General features: G+C 36.6%; 1 protein-coding gene and 1 long non-coding RNA gene across 2 annotated transcripts; both read left to right on the top strand.

The window, feature by feature from the left end:
* Positions 1–10,187: 10,187 nt before the first annotated feature.
* Positions 10,188–11,971, top strand: LOC123681095. Its single transcript, XR_006747622.1, has 2 exons — positions 10,188–11,042; positions 11,305–11,971. It is a non-coding gene; the product is annotated as an uncharacterized LOC123681095 (long non-coding RNA).
* Positions 11,972–19,735: 7,764 nt separating this feature from the next.
* On the top strand, positions 19,736–21,505 carry LOC123680879. Its single transcript, XM_045618996.1, has one exon. The coding sequence runs from the start codon at positions 19,736–19,738 to the stop codon at positions 21,503–21,505; it is 1,770 nt and encodes a 589-aa protein (XP_045474952.1).
* Positions 21,506–24,536: the final 3,031 nt, after the last annotated feature.

Genomic DNA, 24,536 nt, shown 5'->3' with positions numbered 1-24,536 from the left:
GACGTCATAGAGCCAAGTACGAGTAACCAAACTTTTTCAGAGGCCAACAAATCCAAGAGAAGTAATTGAGTATGAGACATTATCATAAACAGAATTGAGGAGAATTATTAAAAGAAAACTTTCAATATCCGAGACCCTGTTGAAGTAAGTAGAGGTTTGAGGTTCTCCAGGAAGTGCAAGTCAAATGCGACACACGCTTCAGGTAAGAGCCCACTTGTACTCCATTAAAATGGAGAAACACGAATCGGTCGATGATTTCTGTGAAAGACTCGACTCGGTAGTATGAGAGTATGAAGCATGTGAGGTGTGATTGAGCTAACTGCTCAAAAGATAAGATCTGCACTTTATCAGGCTGTATTACCAGTCACATCCGAGTTACGAGATGCAGATCTTACCAGGAGACAGACCCCAAACCAAGAAGGTAATTTAGACGAGATCAAGACCTTCATCAGAGAGAGAGAGAGAGAGATCAGAGAGATTAGAGGTTGAGAAGAGGTCTGAAATTGAAGAGGAGATTCCAAAAGATCAACGGGTACATAAATTAAAATGCTTCTGTTGTAACAAAGAGAGACACTGGTCAACTGATGGCAATTTGAGGCAACAGAGTAAGTAAGTGATTCTGCTTCGGTTGTAGGACAATCAAGTTAGAGGATTGCATTAACAATGGTGGCACGAACGAGACTAGGCCCGTTAAATTTAGAGGATCGAGTAGAGTTAGGTTGAACACGCCAAGTTTCAACACTAAGAGACGGAGCCACGTAGACCAGAGGAGAATGAGAGAGAGTAAGAGATTCAACAAAGAGGGTCGCTCCAAGGCAAGAAGGGTTGGAAGTATAGAGCGTAGAGAAACTAAAACAGGTAAACTTGATCCAATCATTAACTTCTTTGCAGATTCTGGAGCAACAGACCATATCGTAAATGGTTGTCTGATTTTGAGAAACTTTGAGAGATGTCAAAATATGAGTATAGAGAGCGAATAAAACGAGATGGCAGTCATTGTAATCGATGAGGACAATTCCAAATCCTAAGAGTTTACAATAAGGTTAATAATGAGATTTTGTTAGAGAGTCAAGCAACGATAAACGAAGAAGATGAGATGAGCTTGCAATCGTAGACACATTCCAATAACGAGTTATTAGGTTCGGAGGGAGAACCGGAATCTGCGATTGGGAGGGAGAAAGAGTATGATCTCATCTTTTCACCTAAAGAGAAAGTTCACAAGTTTCAACTGACAAAACAGATGAAACACAATCTGTGCAACAAGAAAAAATTGGGATTGCAGTCATATCAGTAGAGAGGTAATTTAGATCGATAACTTGGAATCAATCCAAAACTTAGAACGTGAAGTAGGTATTGTTATAAATAAAACGCACTGTTTAATAATTAAAAGTCTTTAATAAAATATAGGAAATAACTGTGTAGTAAACACACTGAAAAATATACAATAATACCCTTCAACAACGGTCAACAAGAAAAAGGAGCGAGCATGGCTTGCACATGGCCTATCTTACAATTACACAGAATAAATATACGACTGCGCATGCCGCGCATAGAAATACTACAAGACAACTTATATTACTTATGTACTGGGTAAATATTTCAACACCCCCACTTACACAGTACAAATAAAAACAAAATCACATGATGAAACTTAAGAACTACTACATATTATGAATGTCCAACATTTTTGAAAAATAATTATGTTTAACAGCAGGTAAACTTTTCGTTAAAATATCAGCTGGCATTTCATGTGTCGGTAAATGTTTCAATACAATTTGCTTTTCTGCAATAACTTGTCGAACAAAATGATGTCTGATGTCAATATGCTTTGACCTTTTATGATAGGTATCATTCGCAGATAATTTAATTGCACCTTGATTATCACTGAACAAATTCACACAAAGAGCTGTTCCCATTAGCTCGTACAATAAACCTTTTAAATAAATTGCCTCCTTTACCGCTTCAGAGATAGCCATGTACTCTGCCTCGGTACTAGAAAGCGCAACTGTTTTTTGTTTGCAACTTTGCCAGGAAACCACGGAACCACAAAATTTGAAAGCATACCCTGTGTATGATTTCCTATCAATAGAATTGTTGCCCCAATCGGCATCTACAAAGCCTACTAGTTCCATGTTTTCCTTTGAAAATCGCAAGCAATAGTGTTTAGTACCCTTTAAATATTTTAATATGCGTTTAGCATGCTTCCAATGTAGTTGACTATATGACCGATTGAATTGGCTCAAGTAGCTTACACTAAATGCAATGTCTGGCCTAGCTATAACTCCCAAATACATAAGACTCCCTATTAAATTCTGATAAGGGTACATGGAAAGTTGATCTTGATCACCATTTTCTAGACTAATATTGCATTCCATAGGTGTTTTTATAATATTACATTCTGACATATTAAATTCATTCAAAATTTGGTCAGTGTAAGATTCCTGATTCAATGTTAAAATACCCTGTTCCTTATCATAATTAACATTCATACCAAGACATTCTCTGACAACACCCAAATCTTTCACTCTGAATATTTTGCTTAATTCGTCTTTTAAATTATTAGTTTTCATTACATCATTGGAAAAAATGAAAAAATCATCCACATATAAAGTTATGACTATAAAGCTATTTTCAACCTTTTTGGAAAAAAGACAAGATTCATATTGAGATTTAGTATATCCCAATTCTAATAATACTGAATTAATTCTATCATTCCAACACTTAGCTGACTGCTTAAGACCATAAATTGCCTTATTAAGCTTCAAAACTTTACATTTATCAGATTCTGAGCATATAAAACCTTCAGGTATTTTCATAAAAACTTTTTCTGACAAATTTCCATTTAGAAAGGCTGTTTTTATGTCTAAATGCCTTATGTCTAAATTTAATTTGACTGTTAATGCAAATAAAATTCTAAGAGTGGAATATCTGACTACAGGAGAGAAAGTCTCATTGTAATCAATTCCATACTTTTGTGTAAATCCCTTTGCGACTAACCTTGCTCGATATTTCACTTCTCCATCAGCACTGGACTTCCTCTTGAAAACCCATCTTGAATCGACAACAGTGACATCTCTCTCCGTTTCAACTAATTCCCATACCTGATTCTCTTCAAAAGACTGTAGTTCCTCTTCGATGGCACTTTTCCAAAAAATACCATCAGGACTGGATAAAGCCTCTGAAACAGATTTCGGATTACCTATTGCACTGTTATGCCCACCACATGCATATGTTACGAAGTCTGGATCCACCTTCTTTTTTCTCTGTCTTTGAGATCTTCTAGGTTGATCGTTTGATATACCTGAAGTAGTTTCAGGTTCACTGTCGTCCAGTTCATCTGTTGGTTGACCATTTTCTTTGAAATCTTCCATTTTTGATGCGGAGACCCCCATTGAATCTGTCACCTCTTGAACTGGTTCTTCGATGTTTGGAGCAACACTCTTCTTTATGTTCTCCATTATTGTGACATCTCGACTGATGAAAACTTTTCGGCTGTTTGGGTTATAAAGTCGGTATCCTTTGGTGTGATCATCAAATCCTACAAGGATGCATTTGACGGCCTTTTTATCCCATTTCTGCCTATTCTCTTTTGGAACATGAGACATTGCGGTACTTCCAAATACTCGTATGCTACTAATGTCTGGCTTTTTGTTGTGCCACATTTCATATGGAGTTTTTGAAATACTAGAGGTAACTGAACGATTGATTAGGTGGCAAGCGGTTTTACTCGCTTCAGCCCAAAATTGCTTACCTAGGTTTTGGTCGAAGAGTAAACATCTTGCTCTTTCTACAATCGTCCTATTGAACCTCTCTGCCATACCATTCTGCTCTGGAGTATAACTGTTTGTCCTTTGATGAACAATACCATTGTTTTTGAGATAATTTTGGAAATCTCTACCAATGTACTCCCCTCCATTGTCTGTTCTCAGAATTTTTATTCGTTTATTCCTCTGTTTTTCTACTAGGCATCTGAACTGGTGGAACTTCTCTGAAACTTCATCCTTCGATTTTAAAAAATAGATGAAACACATTCTTGAGTAATCATCTATGAATGTGAGAAAATACCTTGAGCCTCCTATAGATAATTTTTCATGAGGTCCACAGACATCACTATGAATAATCTCCAATACGTCACTGGCTCTACTTCCTTTTGCTGGGAACGGTAATCTATTTTGTTTTGCCTCGCAACATACCTCACAATTAGATTTCTGTATTTTTTCTCCAAGTTTGAACGGTGGCATACCTTCAACTACTTCTGGCATTTTTATTAAGAAATCCGAGTTGATGTGCCCTAGTCTCCTGTGCCATAGATCTGGTGTAACCATTGGAGCGGCCAACAATGCTGTTGAATTCTTGTTATTCAATCTCAGCTTGTATACATTGTTCTTCAAATCAGCTACTCCAACAAGAACGTTATTTTTATTAAAAATTTCACATCCTGTGTCATGGAAATTTACTCTGGCTCCGTTTCTAATTAATTGGCTAACAGAGACCAGATTCGTGGTTAGTCCTGGAATGAAGTGTACGTTTTGTAAAAGTACATCAACACTTTTTCCTCTCACCATAGTTTCCATTCTGACATCACCTGCACTTTCGACTGCAAGTTTGGCCTCATTCGCACATAATATTTCTCTTAATTCTGGCTTCCGTTTGTCAATGAGATCGTTATCACTTGCTGTAAGGTGAAAACTGGCACCGCTATCAATATACCAGTCAGTGTTGCTAAAAAAACCATTAGCAAACATGGCACTCAAAGCGTAAGTTACCTTTTTGTTTAGACACTGCGACACATAATGTCCTTTTTCCTTACTGTTAAGTTTTGATCAAGGTTCGTAGAACTGAGCGCCGCCATTGTCCGAAGATTCACCCCTGAAGTTGGTTATAGATAATTCCGCGCACTTTATGAGTGCGCTGCGCGCAGTCGTCTTTATAATGACGGCTGGCTATAATGATAATTTAACTATGTCCGTTTTATCTGTAGAACTTCTATGTTCTTAACCCTTTTCGATGGTTCGACAAAAAGGTCGAGGTGGGGTAAGAGATCGAACCGTCACTTCAATTAATTCGAGTTCAAGTCAGTTCAGTAATATTCAACACACAGTCTAGTAAGTACAAGTCAAGTACAGTATAGTATAGTTCGTCGTTGCTCTCGCCCCTTGAGACACAGTGTTCAGCTTGCACATTTCAAGTTAGTTAAATATTGGCCTAGTCGCCACGTGGTTAGAAAAGATCCTACAGTCGGTCATCTTCTTTAGTACCCAAGTCGGTAAATTGTTATTGGATAAGTGCGTGGAACTGATTCATAGTTTTCGATAACTAGTTAGGCGAATCTTGTAAAGTGTACATTGTGTAATTGTATATATAAACCTACTTCAATAAATAGTGTGGAAAATTTCATGGTCCTTCGAACTTCACAACCCAGTACCCTACAGTCCAATTTATGTATGGATGTTCTCATCTAATACCTACACTTACATTTGAAGCACGTGATATTACTACGATCCTTTTTGTTTACGTTATTCTCAAATCTTTGGTTATTCTCATTGACGTACGACCTACTGTTCGAATCGCTGCTTCTTCCGCCATCTCTGGACCACCTCTCGAACTGTTTCCCTTTTCGTGCGTTACTTTTAGCAGAAAACGCTTCTCCATGCCCCTGGCTGGTGAATATTTCGGGGGTAAGCCTGCCAAGAGTAATGATCCGACCCATTCATCATCAATGTTGAAGCCCGTTCTTTTCAACTTTTGCGATGTTTCGACGACTTGAGTTATGTAACTCTCCATAGAATCATGGTTCTCCAATCTGGCTGATATTAAAGTTCTTAAAAGCCCGATCTTTCTGGTAAAACCGCTATCGTCGTACAGATTTTTAAGTTTCGTCCATACTTCTTTAGGAGTTTTTGCATCTCTCACGTGGGTGTAAAGCGATGGTTCCATTTTCAATATTAATTTTGCCTTTGCTTTGGCTAATAAAACGGAGTCCAATTCACTGCCATCAACGCACTTATCCAGCCCTTCGAGTACTAGCACGTTTTCAATGGCGAATACCCATTCCTGGTAATTTTCGCGTCCGTTTAGCTTTGGCACACTGGCGAAATAATCAACTGCTGCCATCTTGAATTATTGTTCGTCTGTTTCACAACACTATTTCACAATATATATTAATGTACTTACGTAGTGGAACGTTACCGACCGATAAACTATTATAAAAAGTCTAGATTGCACGCGATGAGAACGCACGTGGGCACATAACCTGTTATAAATTAAACGCACTGTTTAATAATTAAAAGTCTTTAATAAAATATAGGAAATAACTGTGTAGTAAACACACTGACAAATATACAATAATACTCTTCAACAACGGCCAACGAGAAAAGGGAGCGAGCATAGCTTGCACATGGCCTATCTTACAATTACACAGAATAAATATACGACTGCGCATGCCACGCATAGCAATACTACAAGACAACTTATAATACTTATGTACTGGGTAAATATTTCAACAGTAACTGGCGGCCATCTTACTTCTTTGTGAGAAAGCAAAATACACCACTATATCACAAACAACTGAGTCACTTTAATTTTATTGCGTTATATAGGAAATCTGGGTCCATAACCTGTTGAAGATTAATATTGTTGGCAGTTAACTTGCAATAATTAACACTCTGTTTGAAATAAATGTACACGTGGTGTAATACAGAACTGAATATATTGAGATACAACTACTGGTACAACTTACTCGTTACACTGACCGAACTAAAAGAGAGAGAGCAAGAGGTACATATCATAGACCTAAGCTTAGGATCATAGAATAACATGAGTGAGGTTTTCTTCAATGTTAAACTTTTGGTACATATTTACAATAACAACTGTCATTCAAGAACGTTACTTGAGAGTTTCTTCGTTGAGACAACGGTTTGCAACCGCTCGCCTCCTTCAAAATCAGCTTGAGCAAACTCATGGTGTGCAAATGAGCACTCAGACAATAAGAAATCGCCTCAGAGAATATGATTTAAGGCCTCGTGTCGCGGCAAGAGGCCCAGCTCTTACCCCAGCCCATCGAAGGGTGCGTTTGGATTTTGAGAGAGAGCATATCCATTGGGAAGAGGCTGATTGGGAAAGAGTTCTCTTCACAGATGAGTCTAGATTCTTCCTCTACCATTGTGATCGACGTTCCCTTGTATTCAGACGTCCACATGAAAGATATGCTCAGTGCACTCTTTCCCAATCAGCCTCTTCCCAATGGATATGCTCTCTCGCAAAATCCAAACGCGCCATTCGATGGGCTGGGGGTAAGAGCTGGGCCTCTTGCCACGACACGAGGCCTTAAATCATATTCTCTGAGGCGATTTCTTATTGTCTGAGTGCTAATTCGCACCCCATGAGTTTGCTCAAGCTGATTTTGAAGGAGGCGAGCGGTTGCAAACCTTTGTCTCAACGAAGAAACTCTCAAGTAACGTTCTTGAATGGCAGTTGTTACCCGTGGTCTACCCTGTCCTGGTCTTCGGACATTCATACCTGTCTCCCTAAATCGCTGCAACATTCTGGACACACTTGTATGGGAAACTCCAAACCTTTCTGCAATTCTTGTGTATGTCCACCCTCTCGCAAAACTACCGCTTGGGCACATTCCTCTTGGGTCAAATTGCGTGTTCCGCGTTGCATAGCGATCGAGTGTGGAAAATCAAACGAAAGAAAAAGTATTGATCACTAGAATTGATCGAGAACAACTGATTTCAGAATGGAGCCAATACATTCCATATCTGATAATTTCATCTTTTTTTATTCCTGCTGGGAAAAAACATCTATATTGAAGAAAAACGTTGAAAGTGGATAACATATGCATGCAAAATTCTGAGAAAAATAATTATCATTGAGAACACCTTCAGTAGTAGAATAAATTTGAGATTTCCATAATGTGCGTTAATTCCTTCGCGCAGTGTATTAGACAGCGCCCCCCCTCTTGGAAGATATTTTTCATCCATTATATCATATTATAATATTTTTTTGTTCATAATTTAAGTCATACATTTTCGTTAATGTTTTAAAATAATACACATTTTTATACAGGGGTACATGAATAGTTGCGAAAAAATCAGGGAGCGATTTCTCATCGAAAAGGAGGGTGGGTGTTTCATATGAATTTTTTTTGAGTACCCTCTGCTTAGTTAAAGCATCCTAAAGATGGCGTCCGAAAAATAGTTTTCAATCCGTGAAAAGTTTTTTTTTTTTGTTACATTCATTTCATATTTGTACCAGTTCTCAATAAAAACATCGTTTTGACATCCTCCCATTGGATAATTTTGAGGTCGAAAATAATTCCAACCTCCACAACTCAAGCGTACTGTCGTTTGATTTTTTTTTCTCGAAAACAGTGAATTTTTGCGGAAAATTACAAGAGACCTTATTCATTAAGAATGGATCAGTCTAGCAATTGATTTTCTAAGGGTAAAATATGAATAAGGAAAAAATTTTGTGCATTTTTTGTTTTTCAAGAAAAAACTTAAAAACTACTTTCCGGGCGCTATCTTTAGGGGGCTGTAACCAAGAAGGACAGGGGCTCAAAAAAATATTTTTTTCATATGAAACCCTATTTTTTGACAAAGAATCATCCTCTAATTTTTTCGCAACTATTCATAAATATCCTGTATATATTTACGTATTTTTATCGAAACCATTGAAATACACTTTTCATATACATATAAAGAGATAACTCCTGAAGATCTAAAAAACCGATCGTTTTAAAATTGAATCAAAGAAAAAAAAGCCGCAATTTACACAAAAATAGATGGTACCGTTTGTTGAAGAAATACCGACAAACTTGATGAAGCGAAGAAAACTCGTGAAAATAGGGGAAGCACACATTCCAATGCCCAACCGTAATATGATCCGAATGCGGCAACTTTGAACATGCCGACGCCAGACAGAAATATTTATGACTAGAATACGGCACTTTAGAACATAGCCATATTTATATTATTCTTCAACTCAAAGTTTTGTTGATCTTGCAATTATTTCAGGCTTAGTACACAAATTCTAGGAGAGGCTATATTTTGAATGTTTCCAGATTCCTCGTCAACGCTCGTTGCGAGGCGTATACATGAAAAACGGTTTGTGATCTTTCGAATTATTTCGCCTGGTTCTCCATCTCCAATATTTTTTTTTATTTTTGGGCGCCTCTGCGGACCTTGCGCCCGTGGCAAGTGCCACCTTTACCATGCCCTAGATACGGCTCTGAATTTGAAGATTGAATGGACTCTCAGTCCATATTTTTGAAAGTACAATTATTGAAAACTTTGATTGTTAAATTAGAATGCATAATGTATTACTGCATTGAATGATACTCCAGGTATGAAGTGGTTACGTTTGTAGTAGCTTTGCCAATTGTATTTAGGTATAATGGGAAAGTCCAAAATTTGACTACTTGATGCAGGAATATAGCTAGCCAAAATTTTAGCAATATCCAGTTTTTTCAGTGCTGAAGCTTCTACATAACTTTCAGCAACAGAAGAGCTCTTCCATCCTCCATGTCATTTCAAGGATATTATATCTTCTCCTTTATTTAGCAAGTGAGAGGCAGATAATTATTTATGGTTATGCTGCTCTACTAGATTTTTCTACATCCACCAGAATATCTAATAATTAATATTACCTGTAATTTTGTTCCAAAATTATGATCATGTCCTGCCAAAATTCACATAAGATAAAAAGATAAGATCTGATAATATCGAGGATGATATAGAAACGTTGACATCGAGGAATTCAAAAACTTTTCAATGTCTTCAAATTCTAAAATCTAAAACAATACATCGAATAGGTTTTAGGTTTTCTCTTCCACAAATTTGACCACATTGAGCCATCAACTTCTAACCGTCCATTACTACATGGTTTCAATTTCCATAATGCAACATTAATCAATTGTACATTTAATATAACTTTGGTCAATAAAAGTGACGTTTGAATTAGAATTATTCATTCTTGTCCATGGTAACTAATTAATCGTTTCCGTAGCAACCACTTTCCCCTCCACCGGAGAAAAAGTGGAACTTTTCGATGATCCTGTCAGTCGAGAAATGACGTTGTTATTGTACGTTTGAAAAAGAAATCTCTAAAGAAGGAAGAAAAATGTTTTTCTCTCGGCGGGGATAAAAGTACCATTTTCCCCCCGGTCTGATAAAAATGAAAATCTCAATCAAAAGTGGTAGAAAACACTATATACATACCTACGGAGAAAAATTCTTTTTCTTTCTTGTGATGAAAATAAATAATAATATTATTCAATATAGATATTTCCATAAATTCTCAAACAAAAATTAATCTTTCGATATATGAAAAGAGATTAATCCAAGAAAGATTTCAAGCAATTCTAACCCTCTTTTACATTGCTAGAATTCCAATAAATCAAAATAGCAATGAGTTTCATTCAGAATAAAAGAAAAATTAAGGTTTTTCAGGTTTTGATTATATGATTTTGACGTTGATCCAATTAGCTGCATTTCCCTCTTTCATATCCAGCCTGTCGCAAACTCTTCGTGAAAATCACGGCCACGGGAGGGCTTGTCCATTTGATATTAGGAGCTTTCCAGCCAACGTTAGGAGCTCCTCGGTACAGCTCCGAAGCGCACTTCATAGAGTAATTATATACAGAGGAGAAACTGAGAAACAGTAATTTAGTTCCCTCAACAACTTCTAGTGGTCGCTCACATCGCTGATTTTCTGTTTACCTCGAGAAATATTCACTTAACCTCAAAAATTTTTAGTTAATCCGTCGAACGTAGCGTACTTTATTTTTGGTAAGAGATTTATTATGTCGCAGTCAACTTTGAAATCCAACAAATATTGTGTTCCTAACTGTGGAGATATGTATAGTAAACGTCATCGTTTTCGAATGAAGAGAAGCAGCCAACAATTTTCAAACTTTGGCTCGAAAAAGTTAGTTATCCATTGCTCAACTCTAAAACTCCTCAACAAATTTGCAAGAATTGAAATAAGATAGCCTTCAAGGAATTTGGCAACTGCTATCCCTGAATTATTTCTTCCTGGTGAGTTAAATTTTGTTATATTTTCTTCAGTGTAAAAGTTTAACGATAAGCAATTAAGTATCAATTAAGTCCTCAAGGAGAAGTGCTTACCGTAGACAAGTGTTTCGGCTGTCCATAAATATTATCTTTTTTTAAAAACTTACCAATACAATACAATACAAAATAGTAATTTTGCATATGTATATATAGATATATATGATTGGCAAGAAAATTATTATTTACTCATCTGCTATTTATTTACTTCTTTATTTATATTTCACAGGATTTTCAAATCAAGGGGAAGACAGAGAAGTTCATGATACTGAAGGAATACATCTCCAAAATGATGTTGAGAGGGAGGTATCAACAGAGACTTTGAAGAATTTTAAGCAGCCTCAGAAAACTTCAATAATATATAGAATAACTGAAAATGAACGTTATCTATCAAAATGTCTGATTGATCAGAATAGAAATCTGAGAATAATCCAAAAAAAAGTTTCATCTTACAAAGAGCGGCTAAAAAATGTAGAGAAACTTAATTCATCAGCAAATTTCAGTAGACTGATGAATTATGTTTCTCCAACAGCTTTTAATCGGGCACACTTTTGTAAGTAGTTGTGAGTTCCAACATTTCAAACAAATGGTATAGTAGAGTTTTCAATTCTGATTGAGTCAATTTAGAACTATTTATTGCAATAAATTTGATGAAAATATAAGTACTTATGAATGTTTTGCTTCCTACAGATATCGAGGACAACAATTAATTGACACTAGAGGCTGTGGGCACTGCAGAGCTGATGGATAAGCTGTTTGATATCCTGAATATGCAATTGTGAAGGGCACTGATACAAAATTCAAATCTTCTGGAGTTACATGTGACCCAATTAAAAATTTGGCATACTAGAACTATTTAAAAAAATGTAAAACTTTAAATAGATGATTTTTTTATATGAATTTGTGTTTTCTCTGAACTTAAGCCTCTAATCTTGTCAAATATATTGGATGTGAAAGAACTCGTACAGGAATATAATGGTAATATAGGTCATTCAAAAAGAAATGCTCATTACCTTATTTTCGTACGTTGTTTATCTTCACATTCAAAATCTTGAATTGAATTAAAATATTTTCAATACGAAGCATTTCAAATTTTCGCGCGCTCATTTTATAATTTCACAAATAACCGCATGAGGTCGCTGAAAGCAGTGTTAATTTTATCATGAGAGTTTCCATTCTATACATACTTGTTCTATGGCGCACTTGTACTGTTCCAGTAAACAGGGCGTCGAGCCCTCGCCTTACCGTCCCTTTCCCCTGACGCACCTCCCGCATTTGCGGAGCTTCGAGCCCTGACAGGTGTGTGAGAGAGAAAGAAGACCGTTACTTCGCATAAAGTACGAGACAGCTAGTTTGTTTACGTTCAATGTTCAATTTGACAGTTTCGTTTTGGCGTGTTCCACTCGTAGCAAGGGTTTGAAGCTCTAGTGCGCCGAGTCCCGGGGTGACATGCACCTGACTGGAAAGCAGCTATGTCATGAACGGGTCGGTCAGAGAATGTTGACCAACGTTCACTTATCTCCGGTTGAGATGTTCTTTTAACCCCTGGACGAGCGGCTTTCCAGAGGTCTCGGGGAATTGATAATTATGTAAGTTTCATAAAGATGTTATGTGTGAGTCCGGCCCGTCGCTTCAATGGACAGGTCTTTTTAGTTGACTTTTTTTCTCTAGGGACAGGATTAGTTTTCTGGGTTAATAAAAGTCGATTAAAATTTTACACTTAAATATAATAAAGAAAAAAAATATATCCAAAATTACAGTATCCACGAAATTTATATATTTTTGACTCAACGGCCAAAACTTTATGATAAAAAAAAATGTCTCGTATAATCTATTATTCAAACAAAAGAAACGAAATAACCAACTTTGAACTTGGGAGAATCGGGACTACTCAAATAAACTTATTTTCTTCGAAAAAGTATTCAAAAATCAACAAATAAAAATAAAAATTAAATAGCCAAAAGATTGTTAACTTGCCCTTATCTCGCGGAGTTAGGTGAGTAATTAGGCCCTGCCTAAACCTAGTTTTGATTTCTGCAAACTTTTCACTCGAAACGTGTAATTCCTTTTTAATAACTCCACTCCCGATTCGCGCACTCCGAGCTAATCTAATTTATACCAAAACAAATTCTTAAACTTTATCCCAAAAAAAATTAATCCCTGTTTTTCTATTTCTGACCTAATTCTTCCTTTCCCAAAGCCAAAACAATCCCTTTTCTTGAATACTCAAAATCTCGAAAACTCACTCATATACCAATTTACCGTCTATTCAACTTATCCCCATCAAATATTACTCTGATCTTGAAAAGAAATTGTTTTGCTCTAAGTCCGGTTTCGCGACCGACGTTCGAATTCTCAACCCTTCTCAATAAGAGACCCTAAGCGATACTGACTTCTTCCTTCAACCTCAACAAAATCGTAACATCGTACGTATCTAAGACCGCCCCAACAATTGCCCAAGTTACCATGCCAATTAGATCATTGGTTAGAAAATTTTGTATCCTTCTTAAATTTTTCGTCAACAGACCCCACCTCGACTTCAAACCAGATTTTTCTGTCGTCTCGTCAAAAAAACATACTTCGACTTTGCCTAACGAACTTTTTGCTGTGTCATCTGAGAACGACCATGACGGTTTTTCGCATGTATCGAACTCAGATAATTCAAGATTTCCCCGCGTCTAAATTATTTTTCTTATCCGTGAAAAATATATCGATTTCACCAACGCAGTGAGACGATAACTAAGAAAAGCAATAATTGAAAAATAAAACATCCTGCTTCTAAGATATGATCGGTTTACACAAGTCGCGACCGCTCTTTTGAATTTAACGTATTTTCTTTCTGAATAATAATCCCAATAATTTCAATAGTTTCAATAATTTCCAAATCTCCGATTTACTACGATAATTTCAATAATTTCCAAATTTCCGATTTACTACAGCTATAGGGTCTATGATAAAGTACGAGACAGCTGTTGTTACTTTCAATTCGACGGTTTGGATTTGGCGCTTTCCAGTCCTAGCTTATTGACTTTTTCCTCTAGGTAGTTGAATTATAACACATTTTTATATCGAATATAAGAATCATTTATTCAGACATTTGCATTAAAAATAAGCTTTAAACAAAAGAAAAATAAGATAAACTCGAAACAAAAACAACATTAAGTCTCAACAATAAACAATATTTAATCGCAAGTAAAGACCTAAGACCTTTCAATTTCTCACCAAAATTTTTTTGGAACAGCCAACTGGAAAGAAGGCAACCATAAATGGAACAAATTTCTCCCTTTTATTGCAAAATGTACAGTCCTTGGGTAACGCCTTGAAATGATTACAGTTGATATCTGATGAGGAGGACGCTGATATCGTTGCAATAACGGAACATTGGAAGTGTGAAGAGGAACTCAATGCATATCATCTCAGTGGTTATAAATTAATATCGAGCTACTGCTGAGAAAAAGGCAAGCATGGTGGAGTATTGAGTTGCAATATATAGCAAGGAAAAGCACATTTGTACAAATAGGTCAGATTTCAAATCATTAAGTATATGTAATGTTATTGAATGTTCAGCTGCTCAGCTTACCCTTAACAATCGTAGGTTGTTGATTATTTATATTTACAGACCTAACACTCAACCCTTTGCAAATGTTGAATTGTTTCTTGAAATATTAAAAATAATTTTAGAATACTGCTCTGAGGAGAAAGCAATATATTTATTGGTTTGAGATTTCAACTTAGATATTTTGTTCATCTAACCTCGGATAAGGGATTTTAAATTATTGCTAGAGAGTTTTCAAATAGGGATAACTAACTTTAAACCGACACGTCCCTCCTCTGGTACATGTTCGGACAATGTATTCACATCCCTTGATGGATCAAAGGTAGTTCTTGATTACCACATCTCAGATCATTCTGCCCTGAAGTTTGTATCAAGATTGCAATTCGGGATGACACCAAATAAGATGATCAAAAAACGAATTATTGATGGTAATTCCATGGCTTTCTTCTTGAGTGAGGGTTGGTTGGGATGATCTCTGTAACTCCACTGTAAACTGCAATGATTTGTGGGATGAATTTCATGACCGTTTTTTCGAGGTTTTTGATCGATGCCTTTCATAAATAAGCATTAGACAGCGTACTACCAAAAGAAATTTCAAATCAACACCAAAACTGAAAGAGCTTAGGATTCTCTTTAGCAAACTCCTTGTTATTTCATCGGCCGACCAAAGTTATAAACGAACCTACACGGCGGTCAAGAAAAACTATGATTCGATCCTTTTCGATTGAAAGAGGAATTATTTCAATGATTTGTTACTCAATTCTAACAACAAGTCTAGGACTTCATGGCAGATCATAAAAAATCTTACTAAGAACAGAACTAACTCAGAAGTTTCTCTCAAACCTGCTGATCCAACAAAGCTGACAAATGAGTTCAATAACTGTTTTGCTGAGATTGCCACTTCCCTAACTCGGAATGTCTCCAAGTTCGCTGTGCCTCCCACTGTTCCTAGACTGGAGAACTCTTTCTATATGTTTGAGATCTCTCAGGAGGCGGTTATATCTGTTGTGTGTTCTTTCAAAAATAAAGATTCATACGGTTATGATGAGATTCCAATCAAGGTCATCAAGACATCCATTGGTCTGATAGTCGAACCTCTCACCCACATAATAAATCGCTCTCTCAAGGAGGGCATCTTCCCTGACAATAGCCACAATCAAACCCATTCATAAAAAAGGGAATGTAGAAGATCCTAATAATTACAGGCCCATAAGTATATTTTCATCATTCTCCAAAATTTTGGAAAGAATTCTTCACAAGTTCAATATCTGCCAGCACGGCTTTGTAAAAAATAGAAATATAAAAAAGGCTATTTTCGAACTTACTAATGAAGTTGTTGAAGCACTTGAACAAGGCGAGATACCAATTGGTCTCTTTTTAGATCTATCAAAGGCATTGTGGAATTAGGGATTATCAGTTGAAACTAATGCAGAGTTACTTAACGGACAGAAAGCAGAGGGTCATTATTGGACTTGGAAATGAAACCGTTACCTCTGATGACAGAGTTATCACAGTTGGTTTACCACAGGGTAGTATATTGGGCCCTTTGTTGTCTATCTCAGTTCATTGTATCTTATATATAGCAGAGTGAATTGTAAAGATGTGACGTTTGCAGATGATACAAACTTTGGATTGAAGAGTTTGTCAGCGCTTGAAGGCTATTTGAGTAATTTATTAAAGCTTGTGGAACATTGGTTCAGGGATCATAACTTAATTTTAAATGTCTAAAAGACAGATTGTGTAATTTTTCATAATGAACATTCTAGAATAAATTATCCTCAATGTGTACAAACTGATGATGACGACATTAAAGTTAGGGATCATATAAAATTCTTAGGTCTTGGACTTGATAAGCACTTGAAATGGAATGAACATATTGATCACTCAAAAAGTAAATTAAATTGTGCTTGTTATACTCTCTTCATGCTAAGAAATCAAGTTAGTCTAAATATTCTTAAGTTGGTTTATTTCTCGAATTTTCATTCAGTTTTACCTTTTGGTATTGTATTCTGGGGGAGTTCTTCATGTGTGGAATCTGTTTTTGTAATTCAGAAGAAAGCATTGAGAACTATGCTTAGAATGGAATACAGGGTTTTATGTAGAGGTGTTTTCCAAAAAAAAATATACTCACTGTTCATGGTTTATATATTCATAAAGTCTTGATATTTTTTGTTGAACATCACCACTATTTTGTATCATACAAAAATTTGAATAATACAAGGATAATTCCTTTTAATGTACCAGCGCAAACAACAACTTTGACAGAAAAAAGTGTTCAGTATATGACCATAAACTTGTTTAATGCATTACCACTTAAGTTGAGAGATTTTTCTAGCTTAAAGCAGTTTTAAGAAAAGTTGTATGATCTGATATTAAATTGTGAACCGTATTGTGTACAGGAATTCAAGAACTTTTGTGGAAACGATTCTACTCGTATATAAGTGAACATTTTTGACTTGTGACATATTTTATGCTTTGTGTAATTCTTTGGAATCAATAAATACTACATTACATTACATTAAACAACTTCCCTCTTTTAATTAGGCTTAATCCTAGGTGCCACTTTTCTTCGCCCATTCATATTTTTCGGAAGTTTTGGCCTTCTCAAGTAATTCTTTTTTTTTTCTCACATAATTATGAAATCCTATGCATGTCATTTCATAATTATAAACACATTGAATGATGCTTTCCACTGTGCTTACACTTAATGCATTTCTTTCTTTGGTCCACTGTGAAGATATCATCGAAACCACCCGTTCCACATGGGCATTGTGTCCCGGAAATGCAAAAATATATTGGCACATTTCGATGAGATTTGCCTTTCTTTCCTGCTCTCCTGTTTCATTGAAAACTGATATCCATTTATCATGCATGTTTTTCGCTTTCCACTCAACGGACATTTTTGCATCAATGAAAGATTTCAAATACAAAATTCTTCATAAATGGAATCTTCAAGGATAATAACCTTTTCTTTCAAATACTCAACAGTTTCTTCAACTAGATTCCATTGAGGAACATCATTCGATACCATCCATGCAAATAAATCGAATTTTGACATGGGCTGAGTCCACTGTTCAAGATATCGGGCATCACTGACTTCACTGTCAAATTGAGTGATTGCGTTGTATTAATCGTGCCATCATTCTTCAGTTGATTATAAACTCATCTTGTTTGTTTGTTTGTTTCCAAATCAATTCAATAATCTTTGATTTAACTCTTTCTTAGTATCTCCTAGAACAATTTTTGCTTCAATAACAGTAATCAATGATTTTTCAATCCCGTTAATTTACTTTTCGATCAGAAATGCTTGACTATGTACAAATGGAGGACCTATAAAGTTCTGATAAAGGATCATCAAAAAAGTCGGTTATAGCTTTTGGGGCCCTTTCTTCAGCTGCGAAAAATTCTTTCATGGCACCCAGAGCTTCAGCAAGCATTCGATAGCTGGAAGTAATGAAAGTCATCGACTTCTAGAATGAATAACTTATTTCTGCATACTCACAAAAACCCTTCAGTCGTTCGACCCTCACAGTTTATATCGAAAAATATTTGAAAATTTTAAGAACAATGCGTCGACGAAGGCCTATCACCTACTCTGTGTAAGGAAATATGAATTTCGATAACGACCAAATTACTGGGACCGGGACAATTGAATAACTGACCGGGACACGGGGACTCAATGCTTCAAACCGAGACATATGGCAGCCCTATATTAGGTCTATGGTGACGCTCTAGTGCGCCGAGCCTTGGGGTGACACGCACCTGACTGGAAAGCACTTATTTAGATTAGGTTGGGTAAGGATATTATGAACTGGGTGTAAGATGCATATATGCATTTTACGCTATTCATACAAATATTGATAATAAGCACAGCACAGAACCTAGCCGAATCCGATACCTAAGCAGCGATCACGTTACGCTTTCATTTCACCGATATCATAAATCGAATTTTTCGAACTTCAAATTTCAAAAACTGATAAAAAAAGAATGTGAGATGTGACAATTTTGATTGATACCGCTTATTAAAGCTGAATTTATGCCCTTTTCGGAAATCGTAACAATGATTTTAAATTCGTAATACAAAGTGATATTTTCAACCTGAAAACTTTGAATTAGGAATAATATGTCCAATCCTGGAATATGGAAATAATTAATATGTCTTTTACTCGACCGCATGTGTCGATAACATCCCGAGTTTCAATAGATTCCGCCCGTAAGTTTGGATTTGATGATGCTTTCATTCCATGAAAATGTAGCTTTCTGAGGAAGAGCTGAATTGACTTTTTCATAGTTTATCCGTACTCCCCTAGTCCTTATCTACTTCTGATAAGAGTATGTACAGTTACTCCCGACATATCCTGTATACCTATATCTTGAATGAAATACATCTATTATGTTGAAATTCAAATTATATTTTATGATAGAAATTTATATTTCCATTTCAAATCAAAATTATAATACATAAAATTTACAAATAATGAGTATTAAAAAATAAGGTAAGTAGTCCCTGAATCATTCAAAGTTTATAGAAGACCAACCTTTACCTCTGAATGTTTTACAGAAATTCTCTCCCCATATTTCCCATTTTGATTCAATTCATAGGTCAGTCCATTGAGGCGAACTATGCAGGAGCATGGTCAATAATTCAGGAGCGATATGAAAACGAAAGAATTCTATTTCGCAAATGCATGGATGCCATATTATCCCAGCCCATCCTCCAGCAAGAATCAGTACAAGGACTAAAGTTACTTCACGACTTGACAAAGGAAAATCTGAACGCAATCGAAAACATGGGAATCAACGTTCAAGAATGGGGTCCGATGATAAGGCATCTCCTAGAATCCAAAATGGACCCTGAATCCCGCCGTGTGTAAAGGAACCAAAGAAAACACAGAAGCTAGAAGATGTACTGTCTTTCATAGAACGACGATTCCAAGCGTTAGAAGGAGGCAAAACACCAGCTAAAAAATGGGAACCGATTAGAAAGCACCATCCTTTCGAATCAAGAAAGTCATGGTCAGCTAACACAGCTCACCTACAAACAACCAAATGCCCATTATGTCAAGCAGGTCATGCACTGCGAGCCTGCCAGAACTACTTAGCAATGACCGTGAAGGAAAGACTAGACTACATAATTCAAAGCAAAAGATGTCACAATTGTCTAGGACCACACCGAACAAGTTCTTGTTTAAGCAAAGTAACGTGTTTCAAATGCAGGAAGTATCATCATACAACACTTCACATATTTACTACTGGCAGCCAAAGTCGTGGAACAAACAACAAGGGTGATCAATCAAACTGGAGAACTACAGCAGCCACTTTTCGCCCACAACAGAGTACCCAATCCGAATCGACACAATTTACAACACAAAGGAACATCAGCAACAATGGACAAAATAGTTCCAATATGCAAATGGTACGAAACGAAACCATAGGGACGATCAACGGAAATAATGCCTATATCACTACAGGAAATAGAGAATCTCCGAAAAGGCAATTGCATTCGGTTGCACTGCTTGCTACAGCATACGTCAGAGTTAAATCAAGAAATGGGACACTACAAACAATACGATGTCTAATTGACCCAGGATCTGAAGCATCGTTCATATCAACGAACGCGGTGCAGATACTCAAGTTACAGAAACACAAGAACGAAGCACAAATCATTGGCATAGGTCAGTCTCAATCAGGGTCATCGCAACACATGGTATTCTGCGAGGTCAGACCAAGATTCCAGAGTTCATTTATGATAAACGCAGCGTTGCATGTACTTCCACGAATTTCCAACTCAATTCCGAAAGAAAAAATTCACAACAGTCTCATTACGGAATGGAATGATATACAATTCGCCGATCCACATTTCTCAAATCCTGGACCAATCGACATGCTTTTAGGAGTTGATATATACAAAGATATCATTTTGGATGGAGTAAGAAGATCAAACAATGGGATAACAGCGCAAAATAGCGAAATTGGATGGTTACTATACGGAAATGTGAAGAATATAAGTCCATCACTTAAGATAACTAGTTTAACTATCACTATCAATGATGAGCAGTCACTATCAAGATTTTGGGAATTGGAAGAAGCTGCAGACGAACGACGCTGTTCACCTGAGCATGAGCTTTGTGAGAGACATTACCAAAGCACTCATACACGAAATCGAGATGGATCATACACAGTCAGACTTCCCTTCAAAAGTGATGCTGAAAATTTGGGATTGTCCAAAAAACAAGCGGTAGCGCGCCTGCTGCAAATCGAGAGGAAATTCGAAACCAATCCAAGCATGGAACAGAACTACAAGGAATTCATACGCGAATACATAAAATTAGGTCACATGAAAACAGCAGAAGCTCAACCCCTCAATGGCATTCACGTTTTTCTACCACATCAGTGCGTCATAAAGGCAGACAGCACTACTACTTCCACAAGAGTTGTTTTCGATGGATCGGCAAAAACAAGCACAGGATATAGTCTAAACGATATTTTACACTCAGGTCCTAAGATACAACAGGATCTCACTGACATTCTCATCAGATGGAGAAAACATCGAGTCGCCCTCACTGCCGATATCGAAAAGATGTACAGGCAAATCAAAATAGCCGAGGAAGATCAACCATACCACAAAATAGTCTGGAGATTCTCAAAGGATGAACCAATGTTCGTCAATGATCTTCCTCTTCACGTCATGATGTATTCAGCAATGTTGGCCCATATCAAGATAGTTTTGTTTGCTGACGATACATCCTTTATAATTTCCGCATCAAGTCTGATTGAACTCACAGCCAGGTGTGAACTTTTGGTGCGGTGTTTCACTGATTGGTGTTTTCGTAACTCGATAATTCTGAATGTCAATAAAACCGATCTTTTGTAGTTTCAGTCGCGGGATATGGGTCGCCAGTTAATCTTGGAACTCCCGTCGGGTGAGTTGAAGTGTTCCGAATGTGTGAGGTTTCTTGGACTGCAGGTTGACGGTGTCCTGAGTTGGAGGAACCACGTTGACTCAGTATGTTCGAGATTGAGTAGTGCATTTTTCGCCATTAGACGTCTCAAGCAAGTCCTTTCGGAGGAATCTCTAATTTGCGTCTATTATTCTTTGGCCTACTCTCACCTTAACTACAACATCGTGTTATGGGGAGGATCCTCCTCGAGTCATCGTGCATTCATCGCACAGAAAAAAATCATGCGGCTCATTTTCGGCCTTTCACCAGTGGAGTCCTGTAGACCCTACTTCATTTCCAACAGATTGTTGAGTTTTCCCTGCGTTTTCATATTAAATTGTTTATTGCATATCAAAAAGAACTCAAGGTTGCTGAAAAAATGCTCTGATTACCATGATTACGATACAAGACATAAAGATATTCTCTGTATTCCAAAACATAGAACAACAAAATTTCAGCACTCGCCAACGTACTATGGTATCAGATTGTTCAATCATCTTCCGGAGAGACTGAAAGTTTTGGAGTACAGAAAATTTAAGAATGACATTAAGGAATTGTTGTTGATGAACTGTTTTTATAGTGTCAGCGAATACTTGGATTACTCTTTTGTTTAAGGAATTTGAATCTTTTGTGGATCAAATTTTCGGTTTCAGTTACTAATTTCTTTCTTGTTTCATATTATTATTATTATTGTATGCATATTCATTTTGACGTTTTCTATACAGTGTACTCTGTCTTAAGGAAATAAAGAAATATTATTATTATTATTAATGCAGGAATTTCAGTTAACCACTTTAACTTATGGCACGGCCCCAGCAGCATATCTGGCAATACGCACCCTACATCAATTAGCTGAAGACGAAGAGAAAAATTTTCCAAGAGTCGCTCAGATCGCTAAAAAGGATTTCTACGTAGACGATTTACTCACAGGGGCGGACAGCGTCGAGGTAGCTGAGCAATTGAAGAAAGAAATTACTGAACTAATGAAAAAGGGAAACTTCAATCTTCGAAAATGGAAAAGGAGCAAATACCCACAAAATGGGACGGATGAATTTATTCTAGGGGACAAATATGAACAAAATACCACCAAAATATGTAAATTACCCGTTCGACAGGAAGAAAATTGCCAAGGGTCATCAGATAAGAAGAAAGAAAACAGGAGCTCTCGCATAGGCACTTTTCTCACTACTCTGCTCATTTGTAGCAATATTGCGGTGACTCAAACAGACTACACCATACAGCAACTCAAACCTGGATTATATATCGAACACTTGGGGCATGGCTACACAAACGGAGGAAAATTCAGGCTCGAGCTGAAATTCCCATACTCTCAAATGGAAAAGGATCGACGGAACGTAAATCGTACCGTAGAAGAATTCAACAAATTGTGTGTTCTTACAAAGGGCATATCAGAAAGCGCACATTGTCCAGAATTCACTCACCATTTTCTAGAAATGAAAAGAGAAATCACAATGGCCATGGATAGCTTAGAAAACTCCCCCAGACTGAAACGAGGATTATTCGGTCAATTTATGACGTCAGTGTTCGGGGTGAACGATGAAGTCTACAGAGACATAAACTCCCTGGACGAAAATCAACACAGACTTATTCATACGGTAAATCAACAATCCAAGCTGATGATATCGAGTGTGGCCACTATTGAGGAAACAGAAAAAAGGATTAATCTGAAACTCGAAAGTTTTCGGAAGAAGTTCAACAAAGAGGTGCTCCCTAACATTCTTTCATTCAAAAATGAAAAGGACAACCCGGACATAGCACTCGAGCCTTCTTGGAAAGCCCCGGATATGCTGGATCAACTTCTCATTGACCGGAACGATTTAGATAGCCAATCCGAAACTCCCTGGAAGAGCATAACTCTTCATACGTCCATTACAAGCTTTGCAACTAAACAGTTTTCAATTACTTAAAAATATATTTATTCAGACCTCCAACAATGCTCCAACATAAAACGTGTTCTTCACCATTATATTCGACAACAACAACAACTACTCAAGTGACGCGGTTTTTTATACACTTTTATATTTCTAGAACATTCCATAATACAGTATTCTTTATAGTGTCTAGCGCCCTCTATGAGTGAGTGGAAAATTGTATCCTATTACAGATTACTTTAACAGCAACTACACTTGCTATCATACTTATAGCAATCACTATTTACGTAGGGCTGAAAAAATTCACAGCACGCTACGAAAAAACCAGCAAGGAGGAATCACCGACCAGGGAAATACCTCAACCAGCACCGAGAAGCCAAAGACCTGCCGAAAGTGCATCACGTTTTGAACTTGAACCTATTTATTCCCGAGTTCAAACTCAAAGCACAACATTTTATAGCGATAATTTTCAAATTTATCACGGCAAAGGGATTTTGTAAATGTATCTGCCAAATTTACATTTCCATCAATTTTAACAACATCAATTAGCTTATTATTAACAGTATCATGTACAAAATGTAAAGCTACATTTATATGTTTGGACCGTTTTGAAAAATTACCATTTTTGGCTAACATAATACAACTAATATTATCAACATGAATCTTAATTTCATTCAACAAATCCTTTGACAAATCAAGATCAACTAAAATATTTTTAATGAATAAAATTTCTTCTATTGTATAAGCTAAGGCAATATATTCTGCTTGGGTAGATGAACGTGAAACTGACTTTTGCTTTACAGTCTTCCAAAATATTGGATTTCCAAAAACTTTAATTATTGATCCAGTTGTTGACTTTGAATCAGTTGGATCACCTGCCCAGTCAGAATCTGAATAACCACAAATCATAATATCAGAATCACCAGTAAAGTGCAAACTCAAATGCTTGGAATGGTATAAGTATATTAGAATGCGTATAGCATGTTTGTAATAAGTATCACTACAACAATTTTGAAATCTACTTAGATAGTTTATTGCGTACATTATATCAGGTCTGGTTGCTTGAGCAATA

The sequence above is a fragment of the Harmonia axyridis genome, chromosome 5, assembly GCF_914767665.1.
Source record: "Harmonia axyridis chromosome 5, icHarAxyr1.1, whole genome shotgun sequence".
NCBI classification, from domain to species: domain Eukaryota; kingdom Metazoa; phylum Arthropoda; class Insecta; order Coleoptera; family Coccinellidae; genus Harmonia; species Harmonia axyridis.
The sequence above is the reverse complement of the archived record's forward strand: the minus strand, read 5'-3'. Positions and strand labels throughout refer to the sequence as shown.

What these genes read in the sequence shown, in the direction of transcription:
- LOC123680879 (XM_045618996.1), top strand. Translation starts at nt 19,736, where the DNA reads ATGACCGTGAAGGAAAGACTAGACTACATAATTCAAAGCAAAAGATGT.